The sequence below is a fragment of the Engystomops pustulosus genome, chromosome 4 (assembly GCF_040894005.1).
Source record: "Engystomops pustulosus chromosome 4, aEngPut4.maternal, whole genome shotgun sequence".
Taxonomy (NCBI): Eukaryota; Metazoa; Chordata; class Amphibia; order Anura; family Leptodactylidae; genus Engystomops; species Engystomops pustulosus.
Window position 1 is genome coordinate 138,821,701 of NC_092414.1, and position 23,390 is coordinate 138,845,090.

The window sequence follows — 23,390 nt, forward strand, 5'->3', positions numbered from 1 at the left end:
GACTAAATCACCTGAAATTTCTGAAGGTGACAGGTAGCAGAGTGATGGTGGAAGTGTATAAAGTAAACTATATGGCCATCCTATCTAACCCCTTAAAATCCCTATACAGAGAGACAACAGTAATACTAAAATGTAGCATGAACATCATAATATGAACCAGACTATCTTGTAAGTAGTCAGAACTAAGGGGTAGTTGTTTATACAGCTCTAAACAATTCCATCACAGCAATAGTCATCCACATAAGAAATAAAATGGGAGGAGCCAATAAATATTAACCTATCACATGTAAGTGGCCACCATACATTCAAGTAAGACCCCAACTGTGGCCTTTTCTGGGTTGTTATGGATATGACTAAATTTTCTGGTTGAAGTTATTGCTTGCATCTTTCGTCTTATTCAAGAAAGAGTTAATATTTGTTATGGACACAACTTAGTTTCATATTTTGATGCTATGCAGGAAAGCATCTGTGTGCTATGACCTCCAAAACAACATCACATCCAACAAGGCCTTGAAGAGGGTACATTACGTTCCTCATCCATGTACCGTGAGGAAGACTGGAGCCTCATGTAAATCAATATCACATAATATATTGTTTATTCTGTCTTGGTAACTGCGCATGGAAATATGACCAAATTAGGATAAGCCAATCACAACCAAGCATTGTACTTAAGAGGGCTCCTCCTTCTTATGCTAGATAAAATACCCTGTAGTTCGATAATAAATTACAGAGGATCTTGGAGACCATGGCTGTGTCACTGTGATTCTTTGTGTATGCATTATATAATATATACAGGCAGTCCCCGGGTTACGTACAAGATAGGGTCGGGAGGTTTGTTCTTAAGTTGAATTTGTATGTAAGTCGAAACTGTATATTTTATAATTGTAGATCCAGACAAAAAAAATGTTTTGGCCCCAGCGACATTTGGAGTTTAAATATTTTTTGCTGTAATGGGACTAAGGATTATTCATAAAGCTTCATTACAGACACCTTACAGCTGATTATTGCAGTCTGGGACTATAGTAAAGCATCCAGAGAGTTTCACCAGAGGTCACAGTGGGCAGAGGGGTCCGTCTGCAACCATGGGTTGTCTGTAAGTCGGTGTCCTTAAGTAGGGGACCACCTGTATTTATATATTAATATCCAATTTGGAGCAGAGATCAATACATTCAGAGTGGCACATAGATTTAGGGTGCAATCCAAAACAGGATTACTCTAGGCAAAACAAATATATCCAAGGACAGACATCTGATGGCTTAGTTAAAGAGCATCATGTTCCTTTGATTTTAATATTTATATTCGCGTGTGTTTACTGCAACTCTTCATGGGAAGCAAAGTAGAATACTTAGGTTCTATATCAATCTTCTTTAAAGTACAGTCTCATTTATAAGCAATACCTCGTCCCTTCTTGGAAAGCTTTATTTGTCAGACTAAATCTAAGAAGATGCATACTAATACTCCTTGGTATTCACCACAAAATTTCAAGGACATGAATATCGGGTGAAGTCCAAACCTCTTTTCAGTATTAGAAGAAATTTCCGGAAACCTAAAACACATAGGATCAGATATATTTAAATTGATGCACTGTGCATTATTATTAAAGTTGCACCACATTATTTAATAGTGTTGCACGCTCTCAGTTAATCCGGTCAGTTTTCAGGATGTGCAAACATTTGCACCTATTTTTTGTTTTCTCGGTGAACTCCGTAATAAATGTGTCACAAACTAACACATTACCACAGCCCTTTGGCATAATAAATACATGTGCAAGCTTCAAAGACACTTTTTTATATGCAAATGTTTACAAAAAATTGACACAATAATATATCTGGGCCACAGAGATTTCACTTGAGGGATGGGATAATCAGAAAAATAGAGAGTAAAAAGCAGGACAAAAACTTCCATATGTTATTGAGAACTATTCATAAAAAATGTCTCATCCACATCTTGGGTTCGCTTACATCAGTGAGTTCTCATTGCTGCTAGGCACATTTGGTGGCGGCTTAGCTAATGAAAACAGTAGGCTTCCCCCCTTACACATAACATGGTCAGCGGATTTGGCTTACATTCATATAATGTGCATATAAGGTGTATGGCCACCATGAATTGATAAAGCTACTTATAAGCCAGCCACAGGAAAAAAAACAGAGAGGTAATTCGCTTTTTATTTCAATCCTCATGTTTCGGGTAGCAAGAGGATCAGCGGAAAAACCTATGTGACTGTCCACCGCTATAGAGTTTGTATTTATTTTGTGTGAACCTTTGTAATTATATACATATTTTGCCATATCCTATTTAATTTGCACCATAACTGAAATGACTCAGAGAAGAAAATAAGTTATTTTTATTTCAAGATATAGATATTTAAATATAACATACTTATTCATTTTAATACAGTTATTGGTCACTGCCAAATGATCTCCATCCTGCAGCTAAACACAGTGCATGGTGAGAATCCTTTGATAGTGAGCAGTGAGTTAAAAATGGATCGGCCAAGTCAAGTCTTACATGCAAGCAAAATGTCACACCACACAATATCTACACACTGGACATGTACAAAGTGCAAACAGAACTTATGGAGGCATTTTTACAAGCAGAGCTAAATTACATGGTATTACAATCCAGAGTCCACAATCCATAAGCACTTCATCCATATTAAAATGCTTAAAAGAAACGGCGATTAGAAATTTAGTCTTTTTTCAAGAAAAATTGTTGTGAGGTCTCCCAGCTATGACGTGGAAAGCGTAAGGAGAATTCCAAATATTGCTGCCTAAAATCTGGAAGGAAAAGATGGAAAAGTAACATTATAAGATCATACAAATAAAACGAGAGAGGCATCAGATGTTGGTAAGGCCTAGCAACAGTATTTTCCCGTAGTGTTTATACAGCCTCATACTACATACACCATCTCGAGAGACTCTGCTGGAGACGGGTAGTCGTTAATTGGTTTATTTATTTTTATATGCCATCTACTCAAGGGTCCTAGAGAGGGGACCAGAGAGATAGAAGGAGACCATGTTTGAGGTCACTTAGAGTTTACATAGGATTGAAGACAGGCTCTTCTAGTTCACAGCCAGTGTCATTGCCCTTTGCATAGTATTCTTTGTGGTGTGCAATATGTTTTACTCTATTAGGAGTTTCTAGTGGACGTAAGGACATAGCATCATATATTCCATAGTAAATGGAAGCCGTTATAATAGTGGGCATTACTTATTATTAAAAATACTCAGATTTTATTTTGTGTTAATTTGTTTTCAATTTCAGTGGAGAGGGACATTATTTCACATTATAATGTGCGAGAGCCATCTTACGCCCAGTGGGCATCTATGTTAGGTCTTCAGTTATTTGTATCATTGTCAGCCAAAACCAGGAGTGGTGGAACCACACAGAACAGGTGCAAATCTTTCCATTATACCTTATGTCTGTGTTATCACCTGGTTCACAATAACTGAAGCAAATAGTTAAAGATCTAACAGAGACGTGAACTGGGCTTAAAGGGGTATTCCCATTTCAGCAAATTAATGTTATTGTTTGCATTATAAAAACTTATACAATTTTCCAATATACTTTTTGTTTTAACTCCTTACAGTTTTCTAGATATATGCTTGCTGTCATTCTATGGAAAGCTTCTATGTTTACATCCAGTGGACAGAAATCTGACCATGGTCACACAGGTGCACGGCTCGTTAGTATCGCAGAGAGTAATCAGAGCTGTGTGTTATAACGAGCAGTGCACCTGTGTGACCATGGTCAGATTTCTGTCCACTGGAAGTAAACATAGAAGCTTTCTATGGAATGACAGCAAGTAGAGATCTAGAAACCAGTGAGGAATTGATACAGAAAGTATATAGCAAACCTGAATAACTTTTTATAATACAAACAATAACATTAATTTGCTGAAATGGGAACACCCCTTTAATGGATTGTGTTTGATCCATATTTTCAATAAAGATAAAATGTTATTGGCTTTCTACTGTAAAGAGCCTTACTACACATACTATAAGGGGCAAGTCACTAACAGTGATCATACAGTGGACATATCTGTGCTGACATCCCAACTAAAAGTCGATATATGACAATTAATGAGACTGTTAAATACCATGTCATACAGAAATGAAATATGTAAACATGTAGGTGTGTGGAGTGTCGTGCCTTGAAAAACCATTTTCCTTAATGCAGCGAAATGTTAATTTTTATTCAAAAAATTAACATATTGGTGTACCATGACTAAAGACACGTGGTGTCCCATTTTTTTTAGTTTTGGATTTTTGAGTGTATTTTGTCAAACACTGTGTAGTTAATTATATAAAGATTGACCGGTTTTCTGACAAGCTGGATCATGATTGTTTTTTCTTTTTACTTATGAAACATTCTGGTGTACTTTTGGCATGGGTGCAAAGTCAGATACACCCTCTCCTGCCTAGTTTCAACCCTCAGCACTTCCTACTGAGCCTTAATTGACAGTTCCCTGTTCCCCTGTGAAACTGGTCAAGAGATGTATACCACATCTTATCTACAAGGCTATTTCTAGGTATTTAAAAATGGAAATTATTTTGACTTTATAATGAAGAAAAATATGTGTTCTAATTTCTTGCCAATTCTGTGGCTGGTAAAAATATTTCAGGTTTTAGGGGAAGGGAATTTAACTGATGAACATCTGCACTGGACATGAATTTGCTTGAAGTTTGTCAGCATCTTTAGTTTTTTTCCTATTTGGTTTTAAGTGACTTTACAGATTTTTTCACAGAGTTCACAAGGGCAATGGCGGTAAGGACCACCCGCAGAGGGTGTAACAAGCATTTAATATTGTCAGGTTCACAGCCTTCATGAAGTACGGAGTCCTGCAGAGAGTGTGTAATGCAGAGGTAATTTAACCTGCTCCCATAATGCTAGTTTGTTTAGTAAGTAACTATTTCCAATAGCAGGCAGAGCCATTGAGTAAACTGGCTTTTGTTGCTTATAAAAGAACAAGTCGGCTCTCAAAGGGCTTTTGTTGTGAAGTTGTTCAGTGTCATTTTGTACAATGAATTAGCACCATGTTCATTATGCTGCTTGGGCTGTCAATGACTTCTTCTGAAAACAAGCCATTTCCTTGGTCTGAAGGTCAGGACGAAAGACAGTTGTATGTCTGAATGACTATAATCAGCCAGTCTTGGTTACATTACCTTTGTGCAGAGACGTCTTACTGTCGGGATGACTTGATCCTTGCAAACAGTCCTAAGACAATAGGACAATGTAGTGGTTAGCAGAGCGGCAAACAGCTACAATCCTTACACCCTGGTGCAATTCTCAATTTACAGTGAACTGGGCGCCATTGCTTCATCAAAGTCATGGAAGGCTTCTTTACCATAATCTTTTTGTTTATATTCTGGAAATCGAGAATGACTTTTAAACCTTTAACCAAACAACAACCCCTGTGTGGTTCTCTAAGCTTCCTTCCATTAATGGACATTATTCATTTAACATAATCTACATCCAAAATCCAATTTTCACCATAGAACCTATACAACTTCAGCACAGTGGCCAGACAATGAACATGTGCCTCTAGGAGACAGCATGGCTCAAATACTCTGTTTTAGTAAAAGTTTGGTTGAATGAGCATGCAAAACGTGTAGAGAGAGAGAGAGGGAGAGAGAGGGAATGCAGTCATCATCTTCCAGCAGCAGCCGGAATGGAGCATGGAGCAGATGAAAGCATCCAAGCTCCCGCTTCCTCTGTACAATGAAAAATAAGCAAATGTGACACGGTGTTTATAGGTTATAAGATTAGAGGCCAGAAAGTAACTGAGCAGAGCAGAGAATTACACAGCTCACAGCTCCCGTCTACACTTAACTCATCCACTACTAACTTCTGCAGCAGCATGCAAGCGAGGCAAACATTACAGTCCTACAGTCATCTGTATGTGTGCTTTAATATTATATGCATTCTACATAAAGGCATGTATCAGACATTGGACTCACACCAACCCCAACACTGACATGATTTAAAACTTAACACTGTCCAGATTAATGAGAAAGTGATAAGATTCTACACCTAGTAATGTACAAACCATAGCTAGAAATTAGTTTGGATAATTGCTTGTAATTAGAATACATGACAAATATCTCCGTCATTCTGTTTAAAATGCTAAAAATAATGACATTCACTAGTTAAATGGCTTGACTACAAATTACAGAGCAAAAAAAAAAAAAATCATAGCGAGTTAATTATGCCATATCTAAAGCAGATGCTATCTGATATATCACTCTCTACATGTGAGTTCATAGAATTTGCTGCCATTTTCTTCTCATATTTCAGGGTGTATCTAGTGATAAAAAACACATATGTTTAACAGACTTAATGCTCTGTCGAAAATTTAATTATATTTGGCCTTTGGTCACCTTTTGTGGTTTGATAGATATAGCACAGAAAAGATTAGAAAAACAGGTTAATTATGTTTCCAAGAGGTAAATCATATGTTAAATAGAGGCCGGACAAGTTCATTATCTGGGAAAGGAAAGATACAACTTCTCAAACCAGGACCAACTTGTCATAATAAAGGAACTGTGCGTAAAGTTTAGCGTTGTAGAGATTAACATGACGGTGACAGATTTATTTTTTATGTGGCAAGGCAACAACATAAGCAATAAGGTGGTATGATAAACAATGGCAAGAAGACATGTATGTTCTGCTAAATACAAAATTAGGCAGCATTCCTGTTGAAAAGGTGAGTTACTTTATTCATTTCCATGCAATGTTTCCTATTAATTTAACTTCGATAATTTTTCCCCCTTTGCCAAATATTCATACCATACAGAAGAATACTTAATACAATGTCATATAGATTAAATGTATTAGGTCTACTAATTTGTACCGCACTACTATTAACATAAGATGATATCTATACACAGCAAGTCAGCTGAAGCAGAAGTCATCATTATTGTATCCCTTTGTAATAACTCATGTTCTTTATATTATTTTGCCTTTTTCCATAGGTTATAAACTTTAAAAATGAATCCTGGCAAATAGAGAAAATACAGATTGTGCCCTTTTGTAAAACTGACACTTTGTTTTATGTCACAGCCCATTATCCATTCACAAAAACACTTTTTTCTTTAAAAGGGAATAATAATAAAAATAAACATAATTATTACAATTTCAGTAATAAATGTCTGACAGTAAAATAACCACCAACAGATTAATTATGTGGGGACAATGCTATATGTGTATATAAACATATATATGGAGAAGAAGTGGTTATTTTATGAGGAGTTTTATTAAGGCTGCCATCTTCAATTTATTTAGTGAATGTATATATATATATATATATATATATATATATATATATATATAAAATTTTCAGCAAAATAGGATTAATCAAACAAAATATATTGAATGCGGAATTACAAAATGATGATTCAGTTGATAGCTTTGCAGTATAAACAAGATAATCGGAAATGAATTCCACAAGCACGTTCACATCTATGAAGATATACAGCTAAGAAGGTTTGTGTAAACTTTACGTAGAATACTCACCAAGTGCTGCAATATCAACAGTTTATTTTGTAGCTCTTAAATCCTACAATGTACCTTTTTCAACCCCCCTTCTTAAAACACACCAGTATTTCATAAGTTTTTCCACAACCACCCAGGTCCCTGCTCCCTTCTCCACCTCCATACCTGAATAAAAGTGGCAAGCAGCAGACAGCTCAACTCCTGTTCCAGAATCAGTTTATTCTGTGGGTTGTTGTAGCAGGCGGAGATCAGTGTGGGAAATAGGAGCCGGACCAGCCGGGAGTCACTAAAATACTGGAAGGGGAGCTGGCAGAGTTTCTGGAGGACAGTAGGGTGACGGCCAGACTGGACAATGACCTGAAGGAAACCGAAAAACAAGTCATCTAATGTAGATTACGGAGAGCATCTACAGTGTTTCCACTGATAATACCCTTTATATCCAGCTCAACACTTTAAGAGGTTTTAGCATCTGGAATAAATCTCTGGAAAAAGGATAATCATATAAATTCTGCATCTGATCCTCTGGAAGAAAACTCCATTCTCTTGATTTTAATTTTTTGTTTCAACTCTTCCATCTAATCAGCTGTATAGTAAATTTGTATTGGGTACAGCTTTTGGAAGTCCATGTCAGATTAAAAGAACCCAATTGTATCACGGCTGGCACTAACCAGGATAATCATTCACACATTGTACACACAGTTTGTCTTATTTATTGCACATTTCCATAGCACTGAGGACTAGACGGCATGTTTCCCATGCCATATTACATATAGCAACCTTTATACTACGTTCCATCCAACAGCATGAACCAGAGACAGGCAGAGGATGGCCCTATGCTATCACAGTGGTGCATGCTGTGTGGCAGATTGGCATTTTATATACTGTTCATTAACCTAGTCAAGCCACCTATTCTAAAAACTTTGAAAGTGTCTACTGTCTTATACATATTAGGTGATAATTCTAGCCCATATGAAACATGCATTAAAAATCGAATATGAATGTGTAATAAATGTATTCGTCATAAATGTGCTATGATAGGTTTATCTTCACTTCCAAGTGAAAATCACTTTACATTGCAGAATATCAGTATATAATGTCACCAAGCACTTCAGTAGTTTCAGAGTGCGATATAATGTACACAGTAAGTAAGTAACTTCACAAAACAAGACATTCTCATTTACAGTCTGTATGAACATGGACTTTGAGACTTCTAAAACATTAGTTGTGGGGTTTCTATTGCCCCCAGAGAGGGGCTCCCCAGAGATTGTAACAAATGTTACAATCACAGATACAATAGATTGAGGGATGTGATTAGACTATCCTTCCTCTGCACTTCACCAGGTGGTAGAAAGCCTTCATACACATAAATCGCAAGTATTCTAAAGATATTTTATTAAATATGGATACATTTGAAATAAATAAAATCAGCAAACATGATAATCTTAGACACATACAATTAAGACTATTAAAAGCATAACTATATTTTAAACCATATGACATGTCAACAATATAATATACTTTATTAATGAAGAATTGTAATGTGTCCTTTTATCCCCTCCTTTCTTAGTACTTTTAGAACGCTGCTCAATACAAGAGAAAGAAGGGGCAGGAAAATGAAAAGAGTATTATTTTTCCTTATAGGGAACCTGTCACCAGGTTTGAGAAAGGTTTGTAATTCACTGCCCCTTCTGGCAGGGTGCAAGGTAGGCTTACAAAGTAAATTTTCTGGGGACCTATGCATTTTCTTTTAGCTAAAAACAGTGTGGGTAAAAGTAAGTATCATTAGGCTTATTAGTAAAAATCTGGTGACAGGATCCCTTTAATAAGAGTGTTACAAAGTTTACTATTATCACCTGCCCTATTCATTTTTTTTTTGTAAAATTAAGTTACTTTTTAAATCTAAAAGAGAAAAGCTTAGTGTCAAACATGTATATAACATTACAATGTATAGTAGGTAATAAAGAAGAGGGACATATTACATAAAAACATGTGCACAACATTTTAACACATCTAAGCAGATCCTCCAATATTTATTCATGTTAATGTGATTAACCATTTCTCTGAAACGGAACTCGCACGAATTGTGAAGCACTTATTGATGGATATTTTACACAACGCTGCAATAAACATTCATAATTGTATATAATTCATATAAGCATGTGTGTGTGTGTGTGTGTGTGCGTGTGTGTGCGTGTGTGTGCGTGTGTGTGGGGGGGGGGGGGTGTTTGAAATGTATCTAAAATGAATAAGGTACATTTTTAATTTTTTGTTTACTTGCCTGGGGAAGCTAACAAATCTGTTAATTAACCCCTTCAATTAAAATGGGGCATTATATTACAGCTATTATACAAATAGCTTGCTTGTTTGTTAATTTATAACAATTATTTTACATTAACATAACTTGTTTTTACTTAGGGGCTGATGTGTATTTTTTCCAATATTTTAGAGAAAGTGCTTATTTGGCAGAATAGAGCAACCAACAAAAATATATTTATATTGTCACTTTCTTTACATCACCAGGGAAGGGAGGGATGTTAATAGTTATAAATACAAATATAAATCGATAAGTGACATAATATGGGTTATTTTTTTACATTTTATTTGTCAAAAAAACATGCAGCCTATGGCACAATCATTGTATCTATTCTATTTCCTTCCGTATTATAATATAGTTAATATATGGTAAAGTTACTTCCTTTTTTGCTTTATTTAAAGTGGTAAATGATGCCATTACCAAACAAGTACTTATTCCTATTTAAATGGTTAATTTTATTTTGTTTTGTTTTTTATCTTAAATTTTTTGTTTTTTGTTACTGTTAGATATCTACCAATGTTTGATGAAAAGACAACACATTGGAGATTGGATTTGCTGAATATAGTGTATAGATATCCTAACTCTTCTGAAAACAAAAAATTGAAAGGCCGGGAATACTTGTACAAACAGTACAATTGTGAGTTATTTTGGTGTGTGATCACATTATGTGGCTATTGCAGATTTATTTAATAATTAATCTTGCAAAAATAAATAAATAAAAATATTTATTTAGCACCATGAATTTCCACAGCACTTTACAGATCCTGGGGGACATAATCAAATAAAATAAGACATTATAGAGCAATAACATTGTGAGATGAAACAATAGGAATGAGGACCCTGCTTGCAAGAGCTTACAATCTATTTACACCTTCCACTAAGCAGCTTTGAAGATCTTGCATTCCTGTATATTATTACCGTATATAAATTTTCTGAATAGAAAATATTGGAAGCTTACACAAACCAGGTTCCAATAAAGTGCTTTTAAACAATATAATGGAAAGTGCCGGAGAATGAACTAAGTCTGTGTCATAAAGCTTTAAGAGCAAGGGGAGGATCAGATAAGAGAGTAGAGTGTGTATATGAAAACTCCTCGTAAAGGTCCTTTTCAGCCGTCACATGCGACAAGGAAGAACTTCTTTTGTTTGGCCCCAGAGACCCCTTCAGCATGTCTAGATCGAAGGGGTTAAACCAGTAAATGTCAAGGGGCTTTCTATACCCAGCATTAGTGAACAGTTCATCCAAAATCCCTAACATTTCATAGCCACTTAGTCAGGCTTTGTGAAAACCTTTTCATCAACCCACGATAAACATCTCCCATTAACCTTGATGGAGGGAGGGGCAGACTTGTAGGTGTAGGCACTGGGTCTGTGAGGTGGGACACCCAAGTTTTATCATTGGCGCCAGATCAGCTTGTAAGCAAAAGTGGATCTGTTAACCCTGTGTCTGCCAGATGTCCATACCATATTTTAGTTGACAGAAGAAACCAACCACATGTAGTTACACAGTGACAACATGTAGTGACAAAGTGAAACTTATTTTGTGCATTGTAAGAAAGAGGATTCATCTTTTACAAAGTTACTAAATTATGATGTTCCAAAACTGAAGTTTGATTCTTCTACAATCAAGATCATTTATATACATTACTAGCTGCTTAATGTGCCATTTCATGCAATATTATCAAAGAATACGATTACATCAGCCATGCCTTGCTGACTGTTCCAAATGTTAAGGAATTGTCCAGCATTTTTTTTAGACAATCCTAGTAAATTTGGCTTGTGCCAAGTACATTCCCCCCAGACGGTATGGTGCTTATGTAACAGCATTTGAGTGGGCAATACTAGGTGCTTTATTGTTGTCCAGGACCTGTTTTTGGCAACAGGTCGGTGGTATTCATGGTCTACACATCTATGCTTCTTATAACCTTTGGCTAATTTCTAACCTGACTGCTAACCAACTAAACCGGCATATGCAATGTTTATTTCTTTGGCAACTCCAAACAATCCTCCACGAGAAATATAAATATTAAAAAAATTAAAAAATATTAAATATATACCAGAAAACTAAAATGTATTGTATAATAAAGAAGTGGCCAAATGAATTCAAAGATGGTGTATACTTTAATGTAGGCACTTCTATCAAATAGAATATGGGAACTTGAACATGTGACTCTGACAGCATACGGTCGTGAAACTGCTGGCGTCTAAATGCTTTGCAGAACGCCTTACAGTAATCTGTGGGAACTAAGTGCTTGCCGTAACTTGCTTTTAGTTTATCATGGTTAGCAATATAATGATTGTTGGTGAATACATTTACAGGTTACAGTTCCAGCCCCAAACCTCTTATGTGGTCACATTCAGATAAAAAAAATAAAGCTTTTTATATATGGGGGATGCCAATTTGAAACAGTCTAGCTCCATAGTAAAATTGGTAGAATAGCAAATAGGAAACCGATACTGACTATGCTTACTTTATTTACTTGAAAATATCAGAAATTTTGTTTTTACATTTGCACTTCTACAATGAAATAGCCCTAAAATATATACCTACACATCTACTCTCTACGTGGGTACTTATTGTGTGCTTTCGCAGAACTTCTTGGTATAATGCATTTAATAGTTAATAAATGGATTTGTATTGTCCTGTGTTAATAGATATATCTCATGTCCCATGAGACCTACTTAAAGTTATAAACCATTCAAGATAAAATGGGCCGCCCAACCCACTAATGAGTGGAGAGGTGGGTGTGAATGTACCCCTCTCACCATTCATTTCTATGGGGCTTGAAAGTCCCTTATGTAATTAGAAAAAAAGAGAGCCAAATAAGGGTGGTTACCTTTCCACTCTTCCTGCAGCCACGTAATAAGGGTTAGGGGAATGCCCACTGCAGAGAAAGGTATGGATCCCATAAGTTAGATCCACATCTATAAAAACATTTATGGAAAATCCTATGGATAAGTGATAATTATCCCAAATGGAAATGCTTATTTAACCCCTTACCGACATGTGACGTAATATTACGTCACATGCTGGGTGCGGGTGCATGGAGAGGGCTCACTGGCTGAGCCCTCTCCATAGACGTTAAGTCTTTGCTGCATATTGCAGCAAAGGCTTATCGGTAACACCCGCTGATCGCCGCCGGCAAAGCGGCCATCTTTCCGAGGATCGTCGCTCCTCGTGACGTCATCGGGGAGCGGCGATTCGTCGCCATGGTAGCCTTGGGTCTTCCAAAGACCTGAGGCTACTTCGGCTTAACCGCATCCGAAAATGTAAAATCTATCAAAATATGATAATGATTTTAACTGCGTTTAACCCCTTAACGGAAAATCGCGTCCAAAGTCGAAAATGTCATCAAAATACGCAAAAAAGGACACCACCCACAGCTACGTACACCAAAGTATAAAAAAGCACCAGAAGATGGCAAAATCCCCCCCCCAAAATTTTTGTACAGGAGGTTTTAATTTTTTTAAATGTATGAAAACTTTATAAAACCTATACAAATTTGCTATCCCCGTAATCGTACCGACCCAAAGAATAAAGTCGACAATAAAATCTAAGTCCACAAGAATACGGCACAAATGCGGTTTCTACCAATTTCACTGCATTTGGAATTTTTTTCCTGCTTCCCAGTACAGGGCATGGAATATTAAATACCACCATTTTGAAGTGTAATTTGGTACGCAGAAAATAAGCCATAACACAGCTCTGTACATGGAAAAATAAAAAAGTTATAGATTTTTGAAGGTGGGAGTGAAAAATGAAAACGCAAAAATGAAAAAGGGCAGCGGCGTTAAGGGGTTTATGTCCTTAAAGTTACAGACTGCAAAGCTCTGCGTGCTATGTCCATCACCAGATTTTTCACATCCTTTCTCCTGGTATACTGGTCATATTCCAACCTTTGTATCCCCTATGCAATATTCTTTACTTATGCTTCACTGTCTGTCATAACAGAAAATGCAATGTTAATGCATCCCTAATCCTAAAACATCAGGAATTAAGTGTCTGGTATCCGGCTACCACAAGGCAAAAGTTCATTGGAACAAATAAAATAAGAAAACGTATCACTGTTACTCAATATGAACATTAAGGAACACTACTTTTGACTGAACTACAAAGAACATGTGTAGGTACTTTTTATGTATGCTCTACTTCATGTGAATATTGTTTCGTCTTCAATTACCAATGACCCTTATTATCCATGATGTATTTATTTGGGCTTAATATGTCTATACTGTAGACCAGTGATGGCGAACCTTTTAGAGCCTGAGTGCCCAAACTTCAACCAAAAGCCACTTATTTATTGCAAAGTGCCAGCACAGCAATTTAAGCAGTAATATTTCTCCTTGTTCATTGACAACTTTCAATCCTTCAGCCTCCTAAGGACACCAACGCAGTGGAAAGGAGGAGGGCAAATTTGCCTATCATTGTAGGAAGCTTCTGCAGGCAGATTCTTTGAGTTCTGTCTGGTGAACTTCATTCTGGGGTGATGGCCTGGGTGCCCACAGAAAGGGCTCAGAGTGCCGCCTCTGGCACCAGTGCCATAGGTTCGCCACCCCTGCTGTAGACTGTAGGCTGAAGCCAGTAAATGCCTGTAAAAATAGGCATACGACTAGCCATAATTGGCTATAATAAATATATATAAGTGCTTCTCAATAAATAAGAATATGAACAAAAAGTAATTCAACTCAAAAAGTTAAGCTCATATATAATATAGATATATTATATATATAATATAGAGACCAAGACCAACAGTATATATGGGACTCCTTTGCATGAATGACCCCATCAATGCGGTGTGGCATGGAGGTAATCATTTGATGCCACTGCAGAGGTGTTATGGAAGCCCATGTTGTATGATATCAGCATTCAGCTCATCTGCATTGTTGGGTCTGGTGTCTGAGTGAACAAGGAATACTCTAAAATTTCCTGGTAGATGGATGCGCTTACTTTGGTCTTGATAAAAAACAGTAGACCTATACAGGAAGATGACATGGCTCCCCCAACCATCACTGACTGTGGAAACTTCACACTAGACCTCAAGCAGCTTGGACTCTGTCTCTCCTCCCTTTCTCCAGACCACGGGACCTTGATTTACAGATGAAATACAAAATTTACTTTCATCTGAAAACTACACCTTGGACCAGCGAGCAACAGTTTCCCCTTGGGCCAGGTAAGATGCTTTTGCTCGGAAGTGGCTTTACACATGTAATGCAACACTTGTGGCCCATGTCCTGGATATGATAGTGTGGTGGCCACTGACAGAATCAGTCCACTCCTTGTGAATGGCCTTTTCTTAATAATCCTATCAAGGTTATTCCAGTTGCCTGTGCACCCTTTTCTACCATATTTTTTCATTCCAGTTTTTCATTAATATTCTTTGATACAGCTACTGGTTGCCGAGGGTTGCTTGTATACTTCCCTGCATGTTTGCTCACTAATAAAGGACGACTTTCCTATCTTTGGAACTGGTGAGTGCCATTATCTTTTTCTGCCATTTCACTATCCCTTGTGGAACTCCTACAACTTGACAAAACTTCTATTTTCCCAATAATTATCCCTACTACAAAAAGCTTGACTACGCTTCCTGAGCAAGTGTTTTCATTCTGAGTTCACCAATGGTTTATTGTTTTGATACGATTTTACAATTTTCTCAAGGACTATATTTTTTACACAGAAATGTATGTAATCTGTGACGGTGTCCACACAGCTGTCCATATTCTCCTTACAGTTGTCCATGAATAAACCCCAAACAGTGGTTTCGAAACAAGCCCGCAAACAAGCCCATGTACTGGACAGTACATGGGTTTTAAATATATTAAATTGTGATCCGAACGACCTAATGGTGCCATCAAGACCGGCTTATAGGCAATAACAGCATTTGCAAACAAAAGATCTAACACAATTTCACCCCATGTTGGCAGTGTTATATATTGCACAAATTTTGGCAATATTGGTATTACCCGATTAAAATCTCCTGTTATTAAAAGGAGAGCCTCTCAATGCACCCACCTCTGCTAACACCTCGTTTGCAGTAGTTCCATTGCCTGATGGTAAGATATACACCAATACCAAATTCACAACAGCTTGATTCAGCGAAGTTCTCCGTGGTTTGGCACGATTTGAGGCCTCCTCGGTGCGAACCGACTGCTCCCCACAACACTACGGGGTGTCGGCGAGTGCTGGCGATCAGATACCCAAGCTCTGTGTTGGTTTCTGAAATCTTGATAGCCCCGGATTAGCAGCACTTAGACTCTCAGACTCACAAACTCACGAGACTCACATAGAGACTGGAAGTGACATTCAGCCAGGTGCCGGCGGACGGAGATGAGTATATAAGTTTATTTTTTTATAGTCCCGTGTATAAGACGAGGTGGGGGTTTTCAGCACATTTTTTCTAACCTATGAGATATTTTTTTCTTTTTTGCCTTTTTCTCTATGACCACCCTTTATAGTAAGTTGTGGGAAAATCTGATGAATAAGACAGGCTACAAGAAGAATAACAAAACTCAAAGTTCAATAACACTAAGTGTTCACTATTTCTCCTGTCTACAATCTACAGATACTCACCCAACTCCTCTTCATCCTGTTCCAGGAAGTGTTTAATGTTTACCGGGATCACCTGGAATAAAGACTTATGCAGCCCGGAACGCGAGGACAAGATGTCTGGCGCTCCAGGATGTTAATAAAGCATGCACTCGCCATCTCCCAGAGGGAGGTGACGTCACGCGAGAGGCGTGAATTCACTGCATGGGAGAGGGAAGTGCAGAGGTGTGCAAAATTAGCAGCCCGGAGCACTGGACAACTTATAAAAGGCGATCCCGTTGTGTCTACATTAAAGAAGAACGGTTGGGAGTAACTGTAGTTTCTTTTGTAAATTGTTAAGTGGTTGTTTTCCTTTAAAGATTATCCGATTATATCATAGCTGGACAGACCTGGCTGACATACACTAGAAATGCACGGCGGGAGGCTGGACACATCTGAATGGTTTATAATTATAAATAAAACATATTGAAAGCATCTGAGCTGGAAACATAATATTGGGTATGTGATACCACTGGTTCCAGATCACTTCTTCCCTCTGGCAAGTAACAAAGGCCAGGTAATAAGGATTAAATTGTTAACACCTCCAGGTAACTCTGCACGCCATACACAGCTACAGCAGCAGGTAATTGAGGGAGACAAGAGCTTGTGACATGATCCATTACATCTGTAGTGGAATGAGTTAACTATAGGTAGTAAGATAGAATGGCATATGAAAAAAAAAAAAGAAAGATTTTTTTTTTAATTACAGGGAAGATCACAAGTATCCTAATTACTATTGAGAACTTGACACTGGAATTATTTCTAATGGCTCTGAACCATTTGGTACCAGAGATTGTTAGACATTTTCTTTGGTGAACAAAAGACAGTGAAGTATAATATTAATATATAAACCAATAATTTTAGGCATACATTATATTAGTCAACTCAGTACTTGTTTTAGCTGGGAAATCTTGTTTCCATATGTGGAACACAGATGTTAGTTATAGTCAGATTTTATCCACAAAATTATGGCTTTTTATTATTTTAATATTTTATTATTATTTATATTAAAGGGGTTCTCTAGTGACAATAAGTTAGGCCCTATCCTGCTGATTGGTGGAAGTCTCAGTGATGGGAAACTCACAGATCACAATAATGGAGGTCTGTTGTACTCCCCAATCAACAGAGCAACCAGTCTGCTGCACTATTCATCTCTAAGGCGCTGACTGAGATAGCAAACAAACCATTGTTTTCTCCTCATAAAATAGACAGATACAGAATAAGAGTAGGAAGAACTAAGAACAGAGAAAGTAGAAGATGCTGCTCAGACCACCGGGTTAGCCGACAATTATCAAGATTATTCTGATTCTCACTATTGCTACAGAGGACAAGTAAAGTTCACAAAGTCAGTAAACATAACTAGGTTGAGGGGAAGCCTATACAACCCAAAATTCCAGAGACGGAGACAGATGTAGAGCTAAGGGGCTGAAGTCACTGTAATTATGCACATCATTAGCCGCTGTTCTGAGATGTTGAGGATTTAGGATGAGGTCCTCTATGGCACATTCCTTGCTAAATACTCCATTCAGAATAGCTTTCCTGATATGCCTCTGGTCTTTCTAAATCCTCCTCTTCAATCTTAAATCCTAGCACAAAGCTTCTTGTGAAAAGTTTTTGACAGATAATGAGTCAATCTCAGTGTCTCATAGATTCCCACCCCACCAATGTAAAATGAAGAGCAATGAGGTGTGGGCATCTGGTGAATGCAGGAATATGAAGCAATATGAAGTGCATAAGAAAAAGAAAAAACTAAATCTGATCCAATCAAACCACAGCAACAGTAATTTGGATATGGGTGACAAGCCCCCTCAGCCACCAAATGTGTCCAGTCAATTTGCATTGTAATAAAGAATGTCTACTTGGTGGCTCCTAGTATTCTTGGTTTTGTCATCTACTATTTTTTAAAGTGAACCTTTCACCATAAAAGGGCAGTGTCCACATAGAGAACATGGCACACACCAAAATGGTTTTCTTTAATTTTTTTATTTTTAGCGTTTTCAACGTATAATTCACACAGTGGAGCCTTCACCGTAGAAATTGAACAAAAGTTATATAATTCTATACAGATCAGAAGTAATATACGACGTTTCGGTCATCACGACCTTTGTCAAGCATGATCTGGCAAAGTCTGCAGTAGTAGGTAGGAGAGTGGTGAGGCTGCCTCACCACTCTCCTACCTGCTACTGCAGACTTTGCCAGATCATGCTTGACAAAGGTCGTGATGACCGAAACGTCGTATATTACTTCTGATCTGTATAGAATTATATAACTTTTGTTCAATTTCTACGGTGAAGACTCCACTGTGTGAATTATACGTTGAAAACACTAAAAATAAAAAAATGAAAGAAAACCATTTTGGTGTGTGCCATGTTCTCTATGTGGATTATGGATGGACTGAGAATCCTACATTGAGCACCACCCATACATGGTGTGCGGTCATTACTGTTTCTACGCATAAAAGGGCAGTGTATCATGCAAGAATTCTAAAGGTTCTTACAATAGAGTATTTTGGCATAAAATCTCAGTTACTTCATCAATTTATTCTGAGAGCCAAAGCTAGGCGTGGAGACTCCACAGAGATATTAGGTACAGTGGGTACAGAACGTATTCAGCCCCCTTTAAATTTTTCACTCTGTGTTTCATTGTAGCCAATTGGTAAGATCAAAAAAGTTCTTTTTTCTGCTTATTAATGTATACTCTGCACCACAAAAACAAGATTTTCTGGTCTGATGAAACGAATATTGAACCTTTTGGTGCTAATTCTAAGTGGTACGTGTGTAGAAAACCGGACAGTGCTCATCACCTGCCAAATACAATCCCAGCAGTGAAACAAGCTGGTGGCATCATCATGCTAAGGGGGTTTTTAAGCTGCAGGGACAAGACGATTGGTTTCAATTGAAAGAAAGATGAATGTGGCCAAGTACAGAGATATCCTGGATGAAAACCTCTTCCAGAGTGCTCTAGACCTCAGACTGGGTTGAAGGTTCACCTCCCAAGAAGACAATGCTCCTATAAGCACATTGTAATGAATGAGGAGGAAAATCCCCATATACGGCCATACAGTTGTATCGCAGTATACGATAGGATCGATCAGACAACCTAGGGTTAAAGTACTATAGGGAGTCTGAAAAATAGTAAAAGTAAAAATAAAAAAAATAAAAAATAAATAAATTATAATAAAAAAACCTAAAAATTCAAATTACCCCCCTTTCCCTAGAACTGATATAAATATTAATAAACAGTAAAAATCATAAACACATTAGGTATCGCCGTGTCCGAAAATGCATGATCTATCAAAATATAATAACGGTTTTTCACTGCTTTTTACGCCATAACGGAAAATACCGCCCAAATTCGAAAATTGCACTTTTTTGCCATTTTGAAAAATATTAAAAAAATCACTAAAAAGTGATCAAAAGGTCACAGTCCTAAAAATTATAGCAATGAAAACGCAATCAAAAGTCGCAAAAAATTACACCACCCACATCTCTGTACACCAAAGTATAAAAAAGTTATTGGCACCAGAAGATGGCAAAATTTAAAAAAAAAAATTTGTACAAGAGGTGTTAATTTTTGTAAATGTATGAAAACATTATAAAACCTATACAAATCATGGTATCCCCATGATCGCATCGACCCAAAGAATAAAGTAGACCTGTCATTTGTGGCGCACAGTGAAAGTTGTAAAATCGAAGCCCACAAGAAAACGTTGCAAATACGTTTTTTCATCATTTTCACTGTATTTGGAATTTGTTTCCTACTTCCCAGTACACGGCATGGAATATTAAATACCGTCACTATGAATTGCAATTTGTTACGCAAAAAATAAGCCATCACAGAGCTATTTATGTGGAAAAATAAAAAAATGTTATAGATTTTTGAAGGTGGTGAGTGAAAAATGGAAGTGAAAAAACTAAAAAGGGACAGGTCGTTAAGGAGCATTAAGGGGTTAAGGAGCGAAAAAATTATTTTTTAAATCTTACTCTTTGTTTTATTGCAGCTAATTGGTAAAAAAAAATTAAAGGGGTCTTTTGTGTGTTCCACCACTGGATTGGCTTACAATATCTGATGCAAAGAAATATCTGATCTTTCTATTCTGAGAAGTAATATGACTAACAGCCCCCTCTATAGTAATGTGCATATACAATACGTAAAATAATCAAGGGAACACTAAAATACCACATCCTAGATTTCAATAAAAGAAAAATTCCAATTCATTTTTCATTACATTATGGAATGTGTTGAGAACAATAAAACATACAAATGATAAATAGAAATCAAAAGTAATATCCCATGGAGGTCTTGGTGTGCAATGATACTCAAAATCAAAGTGAAAAATCAAATTTCAGGCTGATCTAACTTCAGTGGAAATCCCTCAAGACAAGGGAGAGAGGCTCAATAGTGTCCTCCACATGACTGTATGACCTCCCTACAAGGCCTGGGCATTGCTCCTGATGAGGCGGAGGATGTTCTTCAGTAGAATCTCCTGCCAGACCTCGATGAAAGCATCAGTAAACTCCTAAGGCACTGAACAAGACATGAAGTTCCAGATGTTCTCGATTGGATTCAGGTTCAGGGAATGGGAAGACCAGTCCATAGTATCAATTCCTTCATTATGCAGGACCTGCTGACACTTCAGCCACTTGAGGTCTAGCATTGAAATACAGGATCCACTGCACCTGCCTATTGTCTCACAATGGGTCTGAGGATCTCATCCTGGTAACTAATGGCAGTCAGGGTACCTCTGGCTAGCACGTTGAGGGATTTGCCTTCCAAAAAAATGCCTCCCCAAACCTTTACTGACCTACTGCCAAGCGGTTCATGCTGGAGAATGTTGCATGCAGCAAAACATTCTCCAAGGGTCTGCAGAGTCTGTCAACTCTGTCAAGTCAAGGCTCTGCTCACTGTGGACCTGCTACTCTGTGAAAAGCCACAGGGTGTCAAAGTCAAATCTCCCAATCTTGATGTTCTCATGGCTGTACGTTTGTGGATGTCAGCCATTCATACAACCATCATGACATATGCTCCTGATAATTAATCCTGATCAGTTCCCAATGCATTTTCAAGCAGGCAGGTTCTCTTTAATTTGACATAATTAATTGTAAATAGGATTATCTTTTTATTTCTCATGATTGAATCTTATCATATCTTATTATATTTTAGATCCTACAGCATTATTTTGTATGTAACAGGAGATGATAAAATGTATGCCTCATGCTTAAAGAGGACCTATCACCAGATTTTAACCATCCTTACTAACCATGCCTGCTAATAAAGGGTTACAAGTCCTCCCCATATCAAATAAAATTAGCTGCCAGTAGTATACTGTACCTTAATTAAAGACCTTTTTATGATATGCAAATTAGCTTTGTAACTTATGACTGGTATCTGTGACTCTTCTCTCTCTCAGGCTGGCAGTGGATCATGCCTCATTATTCTGACTGACAGCTCTGTGTCTCTTCAAATCACTGCTCTGCCTTCTTGTACTTAGGGACCATCTTCTAATATTCAACTACAGACATATAAAGCTGTATGAACAGATGGGAAATATTGTGTCAATTTTTTTACTCGGTGCCTTGTGTTACATTCATGACATGCGACCTGTGACATCATCGCAGGTCTTTCAGCCTTCTGTGAATAGCAAACTATACACCATGTATGTGATTACATGAAATCACAACAGCCACCATGGAGGATGGAGAGGAGTAGAAGTCCATAGAGGTTGCTGTGACTTCATGTGGTCAGATACATGCACAGGGTACAGTTTGCTATTATAAAGAGACTAAAGGACCTGAGATGATGTCACTCTGGTCACATGACATAAAATGTGACCAGTAAGAAAGCATGAGGCATGGAAAGGATAAGATAGGAGGGGCCGGCCGAGCAGGACCCCCCCCTCTGATGCTAGGTAATATAAGATAAAAGGTGATTTATGTGGATGTAAGCAAAACAATTTTTAGCTAACAGAAGGGTAGCAGTAAGTGAATAGGGATCTAAAGGAATCTGTCGCTGGCTGTATATGTGCAAATGTGGTGACAGGTTCCCTTTAAAGGGTTTGACCACATACACTCACCGGCCACTTTATTAGGCCATCAGATGTTGGGTACATTGTGGTCATAAAGGGATGGACATGGTCAGCAACAATACTCAGGTAGGCTGTGGCGTTGCAACGATGCTCAATTGGTACCAAGGGGCCCAAAGAGTGCCAAGAAAATATTCCCCACACCATGACACCACCACCACCAGCCTGAACTGTTGATACAAGGCAGGATGGATCCATGCTTTCATGTTGTTGACGCCAAATTCTGACCCTACCATCCGAATGTCGCAGCAGAAATCGAGACTCATCAGATCAGGCAACGTTTTTCCAATCTTCTACTGTCCAATTTAGATGAGCTTGTGCAAATTGTAGCCTCAGTTTCCTGTTCTTAGCTGAAAGGAGTGGCACCCGGTGTGGTCTTCTGCTGCTGTAGCCCATCTGCCTCAAAGTTCGACGTACTGTGCGTTCAGAGATGCTCTTCTGCCTACCTTGGTTGTAACGGGTGGCGATTTGAGTCACTGTTGCCTTTCTATCAGCTCGAACCAGTCTGCCCATTCTCCTCTGACCTCTGGCATCAACAAGGCATTTCCGCCCACAGAACTGACGCTCACTGGATGTTTTTTCTTTTTCGGACCATTCTCTGTAAACCCTAGAGATGGTTGTGCATGGAAATCCCAGTAGATGAGCAGTTTCTGAAATACTCAGACCAGCCCTTCTGGCACCAACAATCATGCCACGTTCAAAGGCACTCAAATCACCTTTCTTCCCCATACTGATGCTCGGTTTGAACTGCAGGAGATTGTCTTGACCATGTTTACATGCCTAAATGCCGCCATGTGATTGGCTGATTAGAAATTAAGTGTTAACGAGCAGTTGGACAGGTGTACCTAATAAAGTGGCCGGTGAGTGTATATAGCTATGGATGAATCCCAACCAATCTAGAACTTAAGTTGTTTCCAT

At 37.8% G+C, this 23,390-nt stretch overlaps 1 protein-coding gene across 3 annotated transcripts in view; it reads right to left on the reverse strand.

Annotated features, from left to right (window-relative positions):
• Positions 1-2,321: 2,321 nt before the first annotated feature.
• SCAPER (S-phase cyclin A associated protein in the ER) overlaps positions 2,322-23,390 on the reverse strand; it is a 163,247-nt gene continuing 142,178 nt past the window's right edge. For all 3 annotated transcript variants that reach the window (XM_072147687.1, XM_072147688.1, XM_072147686.1), the window contains exons 29-31: positions 7,660-7,851; positions 5,166-5,217; positions 2,322-2,777 (exon numbers count right to left, since the gene is read on the reverse strand). In XM_072147687.1, the coding sequence (XP_072003788.1) occupies positions 2,689-2,777; positions 5,166-5,217; positions 7,660-7,851 (333 nt within the window). In that variant the 3' untranslated portion in view covers positions 2,322-2,688. The remainder of the gene's footprint in view (positions 2,778-5,165; positions 5,218-7,659; positions 7,852-23,390) is intronic.